The 15,472-nt window shown below is 42.4% G+C and overlaps 1 protein-coding gene across 4 annotated transcripts in view; it reads left to right on the plus strand.

Moving 5' to 3' along the window:
* The window catches only part of apc (APC regulator of WNT signaling pathway), a 269,901-nt gene that overhangs the window by 148,382 nt on the left and 106,047 nt on the right, over window positions 1-15,472 (plus strand). For 2 of the 4 annotated variants that reach the window (XM_078566296.1, XM_078566303.1), the window contains one exon: window positions 10,618-10,708. The exons of the other annotated variants lie outside the window; for them this stretch is intronic. In XM_078566296.1, the coding sequence (XP_078422422.1) occupies window positions 10,618-10,708 (91 nt within the window). The remainder of the gene's footprint in view (window positions 1-10,617; window positions 10,709-15,472) is intronic. 4 annotated transcript variants of the gene reach the window in all.

The following is a 15,472-nucleotide window of genomic DNA, read 5'->3' on the forward strand; positions in this document are numbered from 1 at the left end:
AATTTGAAGGTTGCTTCTTAAATTCATAGGGATATTTGAAATAAAATAACACTGAACAGACCCTGCCAAATGCCAGTGGTCTATGCCCATCTTATTCTCCTGTGTTCTGTAATGAACTCCTCTGTAAAGGAGTTTTTCCCATATTTTTGGGAAAAGTAAGTGGTAATTTAAAACCAACATTTTAAAAAATTTGTTCATGGGATGTGGGTGTTGCTGGCTGGGCCAGCATTTATTGCCCATCCCTAACTGCCCTTGGTCAGAGGCCAGTTAAGAGTCAAGCCTGTTAAGGGTCTGGAGTCATATGTAGGCCAGACCAGGTAAGCATAGCAGATTTCACTCCCTAAAGGACATTAGTGAACCAGATGGGTTTTTCCAACAGTCAGAAATGGTTTCATGGTCATCATCAACCTTTTAATTCCAGATTTTTATTGAATTCAAATTCCACCATCTGCCATTGTAGGATTCAAACGCGGGTCTCCAAAACATTACACTGGGCCTCTGGAATGCTAGTCCAGTGACAATACCACCATGTCACCGCCCCCCCCCCCCCTTTACATTGAAAGTGCAAATTTCTTTTCCCTACTAAATACTTATAGGAAATATAGAAGGTTAGAATAAAACAATAATATTTTTCTTAAGATGATAATCCAGTGAATTAAGATGATTAATCAATTTTTAAAAATCAAGTCAGAGGGAGTACAGCTGCATAAAGTTTCAAGGGAACAAGGCAAGGCTGGATGGCCTCTACTTTAATGCCAGGAGTATTACAGGTAAAACGGATGAGTTAAGGGTGAGGATTGACACATGGAATTGTGATATAGTAGCCATCACTGAGACATGGTTGAGGGAGGGGCAGGATTGGCAGCTCAAAATTCCAGGATATAGAATCTTCAGGCAAGACAGGGGAGAGGGTAAAAGAGGAGAAGGCATTGCATTATTAGTTAAGGAGTCAGTTACTGCTGTAAGGAGAGATGATATCTTGGAGGGGGCATCGAATGAAGTTTTGTGGGTCGAGCTTAGGAATAAAAAAGGGGCAGCCACATTTTTAGGTGTTTATTATAGACCCCCCCGAGATAGTCACCAGGAAATTGAAGAGCAAATATGCGCACAATTTGCGGAGGTGTGTAAAAATAATAACAATAGGGTAATTATATGAGGTGATTTCAACTTTCCCAACATTAATTGGGATAGACATAGTGTTAAGGGCTTGGATGGAGTGGATATCTTCAAATGTGTACAGGAGAACTTTTTAGGTCGATATGTAGAGGGTCCAACAAGGTGCAATGCTGGACCTAATTCTGGGGAATGAAGCTGGACAGGTGGCTGAGGTGGTGGTGGGGGAGCATTTTAGTGATAGCGACCACAACATGGTACAATTTAATCTTGTTATGGACAAAGAAATAGACAAGTTGCAAAAAAATGTTTTCGATTGGGGGAGAGTGGATTTTAGTACAATAAGGCAGGATCTGGCCAAGGTAGACTGGGAACAACTATTTGTGGGGAAATCTACAGAAGAGCAGTAGAGGTTGTTCAAAAAGGAAATGGGGAGGGTACAGGCTCAACATGTTCCTGCTAGGGTGATAGGAAGGAGTAACAAGCCCAGAGAACCATGGATGATCAGAGATATTCAGGATACGATGAGAAGGAAAAGAGTGGCTTTTAGCAGGTACAAGGGAAACAAATCAGCGGAGGCATTAGTGGAGTATAGCAAGTGCAGGGTGGAGCTTAAGAAAGCAATTAGGAGAGCAAAGAGGGGATATGAGAAAGCTCTGGCTAGTAAAAGTAGGGAAAACCCCAAGATATTATATAAGTATATCAACGGGAAGAGGATAACCAGGGAAAGAGTAGGGCCCATTAGGGACCAAGGGGGCAATCTATGGGTGGAGCCAGAGGACATCGGTAGAGTGTTGAATGAATACTTCACGTCCGTCTTCACCCAAGAGAATGAGGATGAAGGTATCGAACTCAGTGAGAGAGACCGTGAGGTTCTTGAGCAAATTGATATAGGGAGTGACAGGGTACTGGAGGTGTTGGCAGGCTTAAAAGTGGACAAATCTCCAGGTCCGGATGATTTGTGTCCCAGACTGCTGAGGGAGGCAAGGGAGGAGATCGCAGGGGCTCTGACCCAAATTTTTAATTTCTGGCCACGGGGGAGGTACCAGAGGACTGGAGAACAGCTAATGTGGTTCCGCTATTTAAGAAGGGTTGTAGAGATAAGCCGGGGAACTACAGGCCAGTGAGTCTCACGTCAGTGGTAGGGAAACTGTTGGAGAAAATTCTGAAGGAGAGAATCTATCTCCACTTGGAGAGGCAAGGTTTGATCAGGGATAGTCAGCAGGGCTTTGTCAGAGAGAGTTCATGCCTAACAAATTTGATTGAATTTTTTCAGGAGGTGACCAGATGTGTAGCGCAGTTGATGTAGTTTACATGGATTTCAGCAAAGCCTTTGACAAGGTCCCACATGGGGGATTTATAAAGAAAGCAAATGCACATGGGATACAGGGTAATTTGATAAGGTGGATTCAAAATTGTAGGAGACAGAGGGTGATGACAGAAGGATGCTTTAGTGACTGGAAGCCAGTGTCCACTGGCATACCACAGGGAATCTGTGCTGGGCCCCCTATTATTCGTCATTTATATAAATGACATAGATGACTATGTGGGAGGTAGGATTAGTAAGTTTGCAGATGACACAAAGATTGGCCGGGTGGTTAACAATGAGGTTGAGTGTCTTGGGCTATAGGAAGATATAGATTGGATGATCAAATGGGCAGATAAGTGGCAGATGGAATTTAATCCTGAAAAGTGTGAGGTGATACACTTTGGAAGGAGTAATTTGACAAGGAAGTATTCAATGAATGGCATGACATTGGGAAGTTCTGAGGACCAAAGGGACCTTGGCATGTGTATCCATAGATCTGAAGGCAGAGGGGCATGTTAATGGGGTGGTGAAAAAGACAATTGGGACACTTGCCTTTATCAATCGAGGCATAGATTACAAAAGTAGGGAGATCATCTTGGAGTTGTATAGAGCCTTGGTGAGGCCACAGCTGGAGTACTGTATGCAGTTTTGGTCGCCACATTGTAGGAAGGATGTGATTGCATTGGAGGGGGTGCAGAGGAGATTCACAAGGATATTGCCTGGGATGAAACATTTAAGTTATGAAGAGATGTTGGATAGACTTGGGTTGTTTTCATTGGAGCAGAGAAGACTGAGGGGCGACCTGATCGAGGCGTGCAAGATTATGAAGGGCATGGACAGGATGGATAGGGAGCAGCTGTTCCCCTTAGTTGAAGGGTCAGTCTCGAGGGGATGTAAGTTCAAGGTGAGGGGCAGGAATGTGGAGGAAAAACGTTTAGGAGGAATGTGAGGAAAAACGTTTTTACCCAGAGGGTGGTGACGGTCTGGAACGCGCTGCCTGGGAGGGTGGTGGAGGCGGGTTGCCTCACATCCTTTAAAAAGTACCTGGATGAGCACTTGGCGTGTCATAACATTCAAGGCTATGGGCCAAGTGCTGGTAAATGGGATTAGGTAGGGGGGTCAGGTGTTTCTCACTTGGTGCAGACTCGATGGGCCGAAGGGCCTCTTCTGCACTGTATGATTCTGTGAATTTATGCTGGTACGCCAGTGCACTATTGAGCAAGTGCTGCACTATCAGAGGGACCATTTTTCAGATGAGGCGTTATCCAATGCCCTGTCTGCTCCCTTAGATAGGTGCAAAAGATCTCACGTCACAATTTTGAGCAAGAAGAAGGTGGTTATCCCTGACGACCTGACCAATGTTTATCCCTCAAAGCAACTTAAAACATAAGAACAGATTATCTGGTCATTATTGCATTGCTGATTGAGGGAACTTGTGTGCAAATTGGCTGCTGTGTTTCCTACATTAAAATACTGTGTACTTCAAAATTACTTCTTTAGCTGTAAAATGCTTTGGGACATTTTGAGTCCAGGAAATGTGCAATATAGATGCCAGCCTTTGTTTAATTTTAAAAGAGTTGACAAGGAAGGCCTCAGTATGCTAGCTGCCTGAGATGAGAAGAAAATGTTATGGAGTAGTTTCTTTATATCCTGCAAAGCAAGCTATTTTCTGCAGAGATTTTATTTTTGATGTCAGTTTCCTGCAGTACTGTTGGCTTATGGTCAAATTGCTTTTGATTTTAAAAATATCAATTCATCTTTTTAAGATACTGTAAATTATATAGCCATGAAGTAGTTTCCTTCCTGTGTAGCTGAAAATACTGCACAGGAATTGCGAAGAGCAGCTGCCTTGATTTACTAAGAAAGAAACAGCTTGCATGAAAAGAGAGGATGTTCTTATTTGACCCTTTTACCCTCTTCTGCAATAATAGAGTCAGGAGTATTGCTAGTGGCTGAAGTACCAATTTATAACAAGTGTCCATAAGCACATTCCTGTGGGCTAGCTTTACATTAGAGCTCTGTAATTATTTTTAGCAGTAAAGAAACATGAATAAAATAAATGTTAAAAGATTTCTTTGATGGTATATTTTCACTCAAGTTCATTATTTGTGCCTGCTCCAAGAAGGACAATAATGAAGTTTGAGTTTCTTAGATAATTTAATAATCTGGATTTGACTGTCCACAATTTGAACATTGAGTATTACTGAAAAAAGAGATGTGTCAAAGCTTTTTGTCTTGCACTCATCAGTAATCTTGGCTATAAGGGGAAAACAACAATTTAAACTGTCTATGAAGAGAATCCTCTTTGGTTGGCAAGTAGACTCTGATTGGTAGAGGCATTGCCATGGACAATGCACCAGTGATGGTGACTGACAGTGAACTGCCAAGCATTGTCTGGAAGTTAAACCAGGCAACTTGACCCTGATTGATCAAGGCAGTGTTCTGAGGAATGAGTTGATGAATAGCTGTCACTTATTTTGTTTATCTGAAACAGGCACAATGTGCGTACAAATTCTTTCTGTCTGCAAAGAACAGGGCCCTGTGTATTGATAAAAGTAGCTCCCAGTACACACAAATGCACCACACTGCGAACACGACTGACAATTTTAAATTGGTTGTCAGCATAATTCTTAGCACACTTAGGATTATTTAGCAAATGTTGTCTAATCATGAAACCACATCTAATGTTGGACACTGCTTTGAATTTTGCATGCACGGACTGGTTGGGTAAGGTCTGTATTTTGTCCGTTGCAAACAGCAGCTGAAACATGCTATTTGATATAATTCACCAGTCTTTGGGACACACGGTCTACATACTGATCATCACACTAGCATTGGAATTCGTATACCGCATTACCCATTTGTGTGATAGGCAGAATGTTTTTTTGGCTTGACTGTAGCATCCTGTTAGTGGCAAATGCCACTTGTGTTGCCACTGCAAAGTAGCAGCGTGAATTAGCTAGCTTAACCTGTTGCTCAAATTTTTGAGATACCTTGCCCTTCCAGGGTAACCTGAGATAGACTGGGCACTTTTCAGGGATGAAAGTAACAGCCTTAGACCCATTCTTGTGTTTGCATGAGATACAGCATGAAATGATCTGTTCAGGGTAGCCCATATCCTGCAGGATGCCTTTGATGCGACCCGTTTCAGCATCAAGTTTGCATGTGAGCAAATGGCTGGGGCCCTGTTTGCATGGTTACCGATAAGACCAATCTTATAGCATGTGGAACTGTAAGAATCCCAACACGTATATTGACCAGTGAAGGGAGGCTTGTGGTAGACCATGGTAGAGAAACCTAGCACAGTTCTCAACTAGTACATCAAGGAAGGAGAGTTTATTTGACTGCTCCGTTTCAAAAGTGAATTTGAGCGCAGAATGGAGTCCATCACGACATGTAAGGAAATTATTACATGCAGCTGCGGATTTAAATATAGCAAACGTATCATCCACATATCAGAAATATGTGAGGGGTAGGAGGTTAGGTGTCATCGAAGACATGTTTCTCATAGAACCAAACAAAGATGTTTGCAAGAGCAGGGCATAGAGGGAACCCCATGGCAACACCATCTATTTTGGTTATATCTGGTGTCATTAAAATTGAACTCAACTGTGTAAGTTCGTAAGTTCAATGAATACCGATTCACACAATGGCGGCGGGTGTAGATCGCTGCGGTGCAAATATCTATGTCTTCATTCAGTGGAACGTTGGTGAATAGACCAGCAATGTCAAATGAGCACATGGACACAGCGTTGCTATTGATGTGCAATTCTGTATGGCCTTCAGCATCAAAAGTGAAGGAGTCCTTCACCGTGGATGTGGAAAACTTAATTAAAACTGGTTCGCACACCCATTTAGCCAATTCATGTTGTGCAGAACGGGTCATAGATAAGATGGGGCATCACTTTTGTGTCTTGGCCGGCCCATACATATGCGGACATAGTGAACCGTGAGGATGAACTGTATCATTATATATCACACAGCAGCTCATCGCTCTTACACAAGTCCAGCAAGCATTTTTTAGCTTACTTTCAAGCAAGTCTGACCGGTCATGTTGAGCAGCCAGGCCCAATGCATACGAATTTGGACCTTGCATTAAGAATGGCGTGCATTTTGTTGATATAGTCATGCTTGTTAAGAATGACTACCAGTTTTGACCAAGTTTTCCACATACACTTCAGCCAATTTGATTCACTCCATGGGGAGAATTTTCGGGGGCGGGCACCGCATGCCGATGTGTAAAATGACACACAGTGACGTCGGGCGTGCGTCCTGACGTCACCGCGCGTCATTCAGATCTTCAGTTCGGCCGGCGTGCCCCGGCCGAACTGTTAAAGGCCTGTTAATTAATAAAGCTATTAAACTAATTCTCAACGCTGCCTGCCAACCCAAGTGGCTTTCACATTTTTCATGAAACCTTGTCCACGGGGTTTTATTAATGTTTTATTAAATTAATAAATAAATTTTGCTCATTTCATAAACATGTCCCAGCTCATGTGAGACTGTCACATGAGGGTACATGTGTAAATGATTTTTAACTTTCTTTATTAAAAATTCTCAATGACTTCATCTCTCTGAGGCACGGAGCCACCTCAGGGAGATTTCTGCGCTCTTTCACATGCATGCGCGAAAGAGCGCAGAACCTGACTCTCCCTCCTCCCCTGGCCCGCACAGGTAGTGCTGAGCGCTACCGGGCGCACGTCAAGCTGGGCGGGCCTTAACTGGTCTGCCCACATAAAATGGCGGTGTGCAGCCAATTGCAGGCGGCTTTTAGCTCCGCACCCACTCCCGACCAGCCCGCCCAACAAGGAGAAAATATTCTCCCCCATGTGATCTCAAGAAACGGCTGAAGGCACTGGATTCTGCAAAAGCTATGGGCCTTAACACATTTTGGTAGCAGTATTCAGGACTTGTGATTCAGAACTAGCCGCGCCCCTGGCCAAGCTGTTCCAGTACAGCTACATTGGAAAATTGCCCAGGCATGTCTTGTCCACAAACAGAAGGACAATCCAACCCAGCCAATTACCATCCATCAACCTACTCTTGATCATCAGCGAAGTGATGGAAGGCATCACCAAAGGTGCCATCAAGTGGCACTTAAACAGCAATAACTTGCTCACTGATGCTCAGTTTGGGTTCCTCCAGGACCACTTAGCTCCTAACCTCATTGCAGCCTTGGTCCAAACATAACAAAAGAGCTGAATTCAAGATGTAAGGTGAGAGTGACTGGCCTTGACATCAAGGCAGCATTTGATTGAGTATGGCATCAAGGTTTCCTAGTAAAGCTGAAGTCAATGGGAATTGGGGAGAGGAAAACTTTCCATTGGTTGGAGTCATAGCTAGCACAAAGGAAGATGATAGTGGACAATGGTTAGATCAATTATCTCGATCCCCGGACATTGCTGCAAGAGTTCCTCAGGATAGTGTCCTAGGCCAAACCATCTTCAGCTGCTTCATCAACGACTTTCCCTCCATCATAAGGTCATAAGCGGGGATATTCGCTGATGATTGCACAGTGTTCAGTACTGTTCACAACTTATCAGACACTGAAGCAGTCTGTGTCCATATGAGGCAAGACCTGGACAACATTCAGCCTTGGGCTGATAAGTGGCAAGTAACGTTCATGTCACACAAGTGCCAGGCAATGACCATTTCCATCAAGAGCGAATCTAACCATCTTCCCATGACATTCGCTGGCATTACCATCACTGAATCTCCAACTATCAATATTTTTACGGACGGGGAGAGATCTTTTTACCTCTCGACTAAGCAAAGACAGCATCTTTTAAAGAAGTGTTTTAACCCCCTGAGTGCTGTAATTGTCAGTAAAGGACAGACGACAGGCTCTCTCATTAATTTTAAAAGAAGGATAAAAGTTTATTCAACATACGTGCAACTACAGCCGCTCTCACATTCATACAGATACACACTGGAAAAAGATTGTGATTACAGAAGTAGCATGCATTCAGGTATTAGGATTTCAAAAGTTCTCTGTTACACTTGCATTTCCCCGGGGTGAAGACTTGAAATGACGCAGGCCTGTAAAGCTCCAGAGGCTTAAGAGGACAGATTCGTTGTTTTATGTTTGCAGTTGCAGATTTCTCTTGTTCCACTCCAGACCAAGGTGCAATAGTGAAGCCCTGATACAGTTCTTCAGGTAGAGAGTTCAAGGCTAACCTGACACTCTGTCTACTGGTGTTTCTTAGGCAGGGTCTGTTCCCTTCGCTGGTATAGATGTTTCTATCTCATCTGCTCAGAATATGCCTTATTTAAATCCCCTTATCAGAAATCTAGTTTTTGTCATGTGACCAGAGCATCGTTTTCCATTGTCCTCGTAAATAGTGTCTGATGGTTACGCCATTGTCAATTATGTCCAGTTATCATTCATCCACATATCACCATCTTCAAAAAATAGAGCTTTTCACACCCATTTGCTGGATTTCAAGTTTTGAAAAGTCTGCAATAATATTGTGAAACCAGTCTTTTTAATTAGTTGAAGTGCAGCCTTTAATCACAGGAAATTTGCATTTTAATAACTTCTCAAAGATATGTCCAGAAAGATTGTTTACATTTTAATGACTTCGTCAAGACTTGCCCAGACATAATGATTAGCTCACGGTCCTTGTAGTTCTGTGTGTATTGGCAGGAAAGAAAAGGTCACCTGACCTATTAACTCCATTTTGTTTTCTAGGAAAGTATCTATTTGGGGTTTATACCTCATAAGTTCATATTTATAGATCATAAGTTCATATTGCGTGAGAGTGACACCATCCTGGGGGTTGCCATTGACCAAAAACATAATTGGACCAGCCATATAAATACTGTGGCTAACAAAGCAGGTCAGAGGCTGGGAATTCTGTGCTGAGTAACTCTCATCCTGACTCGCCAAAGCTTGTCCACCATCTACAAGGCACATGTCAGGAGTGTGATCGACTATTCTCCACTTAACTGGCTGAGTGCAGCTCCAACAACAGCCCACTTGATTGGCATCCCAACCACAAACATTCACTCCCTCCCACACAGTGGCAGCAGTGTGTGACATCTACAAGATACACTGCAGCAACTCACCAAGGATCTTTTGACAACACCTTCCAAACCTCTTCCACCTAGAAGGATAAGGGTGGCAAACACATGGGAGCACCACTCTCCAAGCCACACACCATCTTGACTTGGAACTATATCACCATTCCTTCACTTGCTGGGTCAAAATCCTGGCACTCCCTAACAGCCTTTTGGGTGGACTGCACCCCTTCAAGAAAGCAGTACACACAAAAATTAGGGATGGACAACAAATGCTGGCCCAACCACAGGCACCCACATGCCATGAAAGAATATGTAAGAGAAACAAATTTGAAAATTTTTCATTCACTTCGAAGAAACTCAATAAAGTAACCCTGAATGTTAATTTTTGCAATTCTTGACGGCACTACAACTGTTCTATCTTGAAATCTATTGTTTGTAATTGAGGTATTGACTTGACTAGAAGTTCAAGTCAATAATGGAAGAAGCAAGTGAGTGCTGAGCACTTGTGCAGGATGTATTGAGCAGCCTGTGGGAAACTAAGATATAGATACTTTGAATTTTTTGGCTTGTGTTTTCCAGCTGGAAGAACAGCATCAGTCTATAATGTGCTTGGCATTCACCAAGGCAATTCTGAAATTGTTATGCAACTACAGCTTCATTTATCCAAAATAATGGCGAGAATTGCGAGTAAGGACAGCAGCTTCTCTTTAGAGCTGCATGATGCTAATCTGTATAAATCAATGCAAGTGCAATGTAAATCAATACGAGTACAGTATTTACGTTAGTTAGGGATGTGTCTTTGTCAAGATCTATTGGGAACATTTTCTTCGCAAGTTCATCTTGTGGCAATGAAAAGTAGTTTCAGATATAGATGAGCATTTATATTGCAGGATTCGAAAGTTGGTACAGCAGAAGCTTCATCCAGTTCAAGTGCTTGGCTGTAACAAATATGTGAATAGTTGGTTCAGTATTTAACTTCAGTTGTTTCTCTTAAACAATGGAATTAGAAACATGGCAGGCCCAAAATGATTTTTGTGATGCCCTTGGTGCTGGTTGATTCTGTTCAGTTGAAGGGTAGTATGCATGGCTGCTGAGCAGCATGCAGCTTGACTTGTACGTTGGGTTTCAGTATGATTACAGCCATTCTGATTGTGCTTCACTTCGTGCTGCAGGAGGTCCTGAAGCAACTGCAGGGTAGCATTGAAGACGAGGCTCTGGCTCTGGCTTCTGCTGGACAGGTTGACCTACTGGAACGAATAAAAGGTAAGTCTTGTAGTATATCCTGGTAACTGACTTTTTACCCCAGTTTTAGACAGTCATTAAAATGAAATCTTAGTGGTGTTTCTCAGATTATTTCTGAAATAAATGATCAGATCTGCTTATTAGAAATCATAATTTCTCAGTTTTCTCATCTGGTTTTTGTCCTGAATCACCAGTTATGTTTGGATGGCCGTAGTTTTTTGCAGTACCTAGTATAAAATCTTTTCACATTTTGCTAATCCAAACAAATATGAAATATATTTTTAAAGCTTAGTTTTCAGAACTTTGTTTTTAGGAACTCTTTTCCTTAATGTCCAAAGATAAAGTCTATGTATTAATGAAGATATTACAACTTCACGTTTATAATGGGGAAATTGGAGCACTTGCGCTTTAAAGGACTAGAGTGGTGTACTACATTGGATTGTTACTACTCAACTTTAAAAGCATTTGCATTATTTTTTTAAAGATAATTGTTAATTATGAGTTGGTTTTGGTTGCGTGATTGCTAACTGCACCATATTCTGCAGCATCAGTATGAGGCAAATGAGAGTTTGGAACAACTAATTCTTATGATCCTATGAACAGATAAAGCAAATTTTGATGGCTGAAACATAGATGTTGCTGTTCGAGATTCTCAAAGCTGTATGTTACTGCAGAATAGGATGGAAAATCCCACAGTTGAAATGAAAGCAGAATTGATCAAATTTAACCACTTGTTTAATTATACAGGATATGTTACTTCTTTGTAAACATAGAATAGAATAAGTTCTGATTTCAGTGCAGTTTGTACTCTTGTATAATAGTATTTCATTTCAAATCAATTTCAGTCATAGCACTAAGGGCACAAGGGGAGTATAGCGACAGACTCTACAACTTCAAAAATGGAGGACACAGGCAGAAGAGTGTGTCTCAGGTTGTATTGGCAACTCTCTTCGTCAGTTTCAAAGGCAGGATTTTGCATGGAGGTTTAATGGCAAACTGTCGGTATTTACTATGATTATCCCTTTGATGTTGACCGCAACTTCAGGCTGTCGGGCGTGCACGGATTAGTGTGGAATTCCTGTAGTTGCGGTCCGTCACTCTTTGCCCCATCACAGCATGCACTGTGCCCCCCATCCCAGAGGCATCAATCATTGAAATAAGTGAGAAGCTTAATTTTCCTGCTCCCACATCACTATTGGAAGCCCCACAAAAAGTTTCACCCTGTTCAATCAGGTGTCACTCAATTTTTAAACAGTAATGTGATTAATGAAATTTGATGAACAACAGAACTGGATTCTGCATGGACCATGACAACTGGATCTTTCCCCTCCCACTGCAAGTTCCTTTCCAGCCCCAAGAGGATGTCCTTAATCCTGGCACCATTCAGGCAACACAGCCTTCAGGACTCATGCTCTTGGCTGCATGTTGCAGTATCTATTCCCTCAAAGATATTGTCCCCTACCGCTACTATTACTGCATTCTTTTCTACTCCTCCAAATTGAATGGCCTCCACTCCACACCACACCTCGGTGCTGTGGTCAGTTTGCTTAAACTCCCAGCAGTCCCTACCCTCATTCACACAGGCTGAAGGAGTCCTGTAGCTGTTGAACAAATGCAGGGGCTTAGTCTCCTCCAGTGCTACCTCCTGGATCCCCATCCCTGCCTCACATGTTGTCGCACCCTCCTTTTCCTAACCATGGACCAATTCTAAAGTGCTTAACCTAAGGGGTGTGACTGTCTCATGGAACGATGTGTCCAAGTTACTTTCTCCCTCCCTGATCCATCGCAATATCTGAAGCTTGGACTCCAACTCATCAACTTTGAGCCAAGTTGCAGACACTTACTGCAAATGTGGTTGTTGTGGTTCACACTGGTATCTACCATCTTGCTCTCCCACACTACAGCTGCAGCACATCATCTCCCCATGCTATCTTTATTGGATTTTGTTTAACTAATTAGATTTTCAAGTTTTGGTATATCTCTCAATTGTCTATTTATAGTTTTTAATCAAGGAAACACCTTGTTTAATTTATTAAACTTTGTTATCTGTTCTTGGTCTTTACTGCAACCTAGCCCACAGTCCTAATTTAATGTTTTGCTTATATGTATATTTTATATATCAAGTAGCACTCCTTACCTCCACCTCACTAAATTCTCACATTCACCAAATTCCCTTGCACTCTGGTGTAATCTGTACTTAGGTCAAGCTGCTCTCTGCTAATATTTCTATGATTAATTCACTTACTGTTTTACCTACCCCCATTTTTTTTTTCATTCATTCATGGGATGTGGGCTTCACTGGCTGGTCCAGCATTTATTGCCCATCCCTAGTTGCCCTTGAGAAGGTGATGGTGAGCTGCCTTCTTGAACTGCTGCAGTCCATGTGGTGTAGGCACACCCACAGTGCTGTTAAGAAGGGAGTTCCAGGATTTTGACCCAGCGACAGTAAAAAAACTGCGATATTTTTTCAAGTCAGGGTGATGAGTGACTTAGAGGGGAACTTCCAGGTGGTGGTGTTCCCATCTATCTGCTGCCCTTGTCTTTTGAGATGGTACTAATCGTGGGTAAGGAGCCTTGGTGAATACCTGCAGTGCATCTTATAGATTGTACACACTGCTGTTACTGTGCGTCGGTGGTGGAGGGAGTGAATGTTTGTGGATGTGGTGCCAATCAAGCAGACTGCTTTGCCCTGGATGGTGTCCAGCTTCTTCAGTGTTGTAGGAGCTGTACTCATCCAGGCAAGTGGGGAGTATTCCATCACACTCCTGACTTGTGCTTTGTAGATGGCAGACAGGCTTTGGGGCGGCAGGAGGCGAGTTATTCGTCGCTCGATTCCTAGCCTCTGACTTGCTCTTGTAGCCACAGGTATTTATATTGCTCGTTCAGTTCAGTTTCTGGTTAATGGTAACCCCCCAGGATGTTGATAGTGGGGGATTCAGTGACGGTGATGCCATTCAACATCAAGGAGCGATGTTGGATTCTGTCTTGTTGGAGATGGTCATTGCCTGTTGCAAATGTTACTTGCCACTTGTCAGCCCAAGCCTGGATATTGTCCAGGTCTTGCTGCATTTGGACATGGACTGCTTCAGTATCTGAGGAGTCATGAATGATGCTGAACATTGTGCAATCATGAGTAAACATCCCCACTTCTGACCTTATGATGGAAGGAAGGTCATTGATGAAGCAGCTGAAGATGGTTGGGCCTAGGACATTACCCTGAGGAACTCATGATGTGATGTCCTGGAGCTGAGCTGACTGACCTCCAACAACCACAACCATCTTCCTTTGTGCTGTGTATGACTCCAACCAGCGGAGAGTTTTCCCCCTGATTCCCATTGACTCCCGTTTTGCTAGGGCTCTTTGATGCCACACTGGGTCAAATGCTGCCTCATGTCAAGGGCAGTCACTCTCACCTCACCTGATTGAACTGTTTATTTTCATAACGCTTAGTTTAAGTCAATGCTCTAGTGTAGAGAGGAAAACAGAGAGGTAGAAAATAAATATTCATCAACCAATCACTTACCTGCTTTCCTGTGATATCACACTTTGATTTTTTTTCTGTTTCTTTGAACTCCTGATTCGAAAGCAGTCCATCTGCTCCTGCTGCTGCTCCTGCTGCTGCTCCCAACTAGCTTGGTCTGGGCCTTGAACCTTGAGCTTTATTGAAGTGCTCCCTTGCCACTGGTTCCCCCACGGGCCCGTTTGTCTCATTTATCATTGGCAGCATGGCTGAAATTCAGAAATCACTCTGAGAAATCATAGGCAAATGTTTAGACTTGATTGTCTTGATGTAATGTTCATATTTCCAAACTTTTATTGCAGTTGTCTGGCCAAAGCTAAGCTTCTTGCCATTATAAGGCAGCATGTCAGTAAAGGAAATAAATGAAACTGGATCAGCCAAGTACTCTGCAAAAATACTTAAGTTATAATTCACATGTATTCTGTTTGTGGATATGACTTGTATTCGAAAACAAAGTTATTCTGTAGGAAAGTATTAAGAGTCAAAAATATTCTTCCAATATAGGTTTTCCCTTTGGACTTCATGGAGCAACAAAAGCCCAGCTCCAATGGGTGGAGACACGTAGATTTGCAATCCAACTCCATTGAATTCCCAGCTTTCTGGATGACACGTAAAATGGAGGCCCCACCTGCCCTCAGTCATGGGTGTAAAAGATCCTATGGCAAGATTCCTAGAACAGCAAGGGAATTCTCGCTGGTGTTCTTGTCAACCAACATCTCTAAATTAGATTATCTGGTCATTGTCACATTGCCGTGTGGGGGGATCTGTGCACAAATTGGCTGCCTTGTTTCATACATTTGAACAGTGAATACAATTCAAAAATATTTTCTTGGTCATAAAGCACTTTTGGAACTTGTGAGGTCATTTTAAAGGCGTTATATAGGTCTAAGTCTTTATTTGGTGTTGTTTGCAGCCAGCAAAAGTGGACTTTGGTTTCCATCTAGATCAGGGAGATGAAACTAAAGTCTCTGCACTGAAAGAACTGTGTTCTTAACCCTTTGTGATAGCTTATCGTTGACCAGAAGCACTTGCACTAATGACTGATTTATTTATTTTGTTCTCCATGTCTTTGATAAATATTAACCAATGAACATTTGAACTTATTTAATAGAACAATAGATTGAAAACTCAGGTTAGGAAGAATAGTTTTCAAATGGATTTTAAAGTTACTAACCCCATGCTCAATTTGTGTTCCTGTTTTTAAAATATAATCCATATCGTGCACAGGATTTTATGTTATGGAGAGCAGGGCCCATATTAATGTC

This window comes from Cetorhinus maximus, chromosome 2 (assembly GCF_964194155.1).
Source record: "Cetorhinus maximus chromosome 2, sCetMax3.hap1.1, whole genome shotgun sequence".
NCBI classification, from domain to species: domain Eukaryota; kingdom Metazoa; phylum Chordata; class Chondrichthyes; order Lamniformes; family Cetorhinidae; genus Cetorhinus; species Cetorhinus maximus.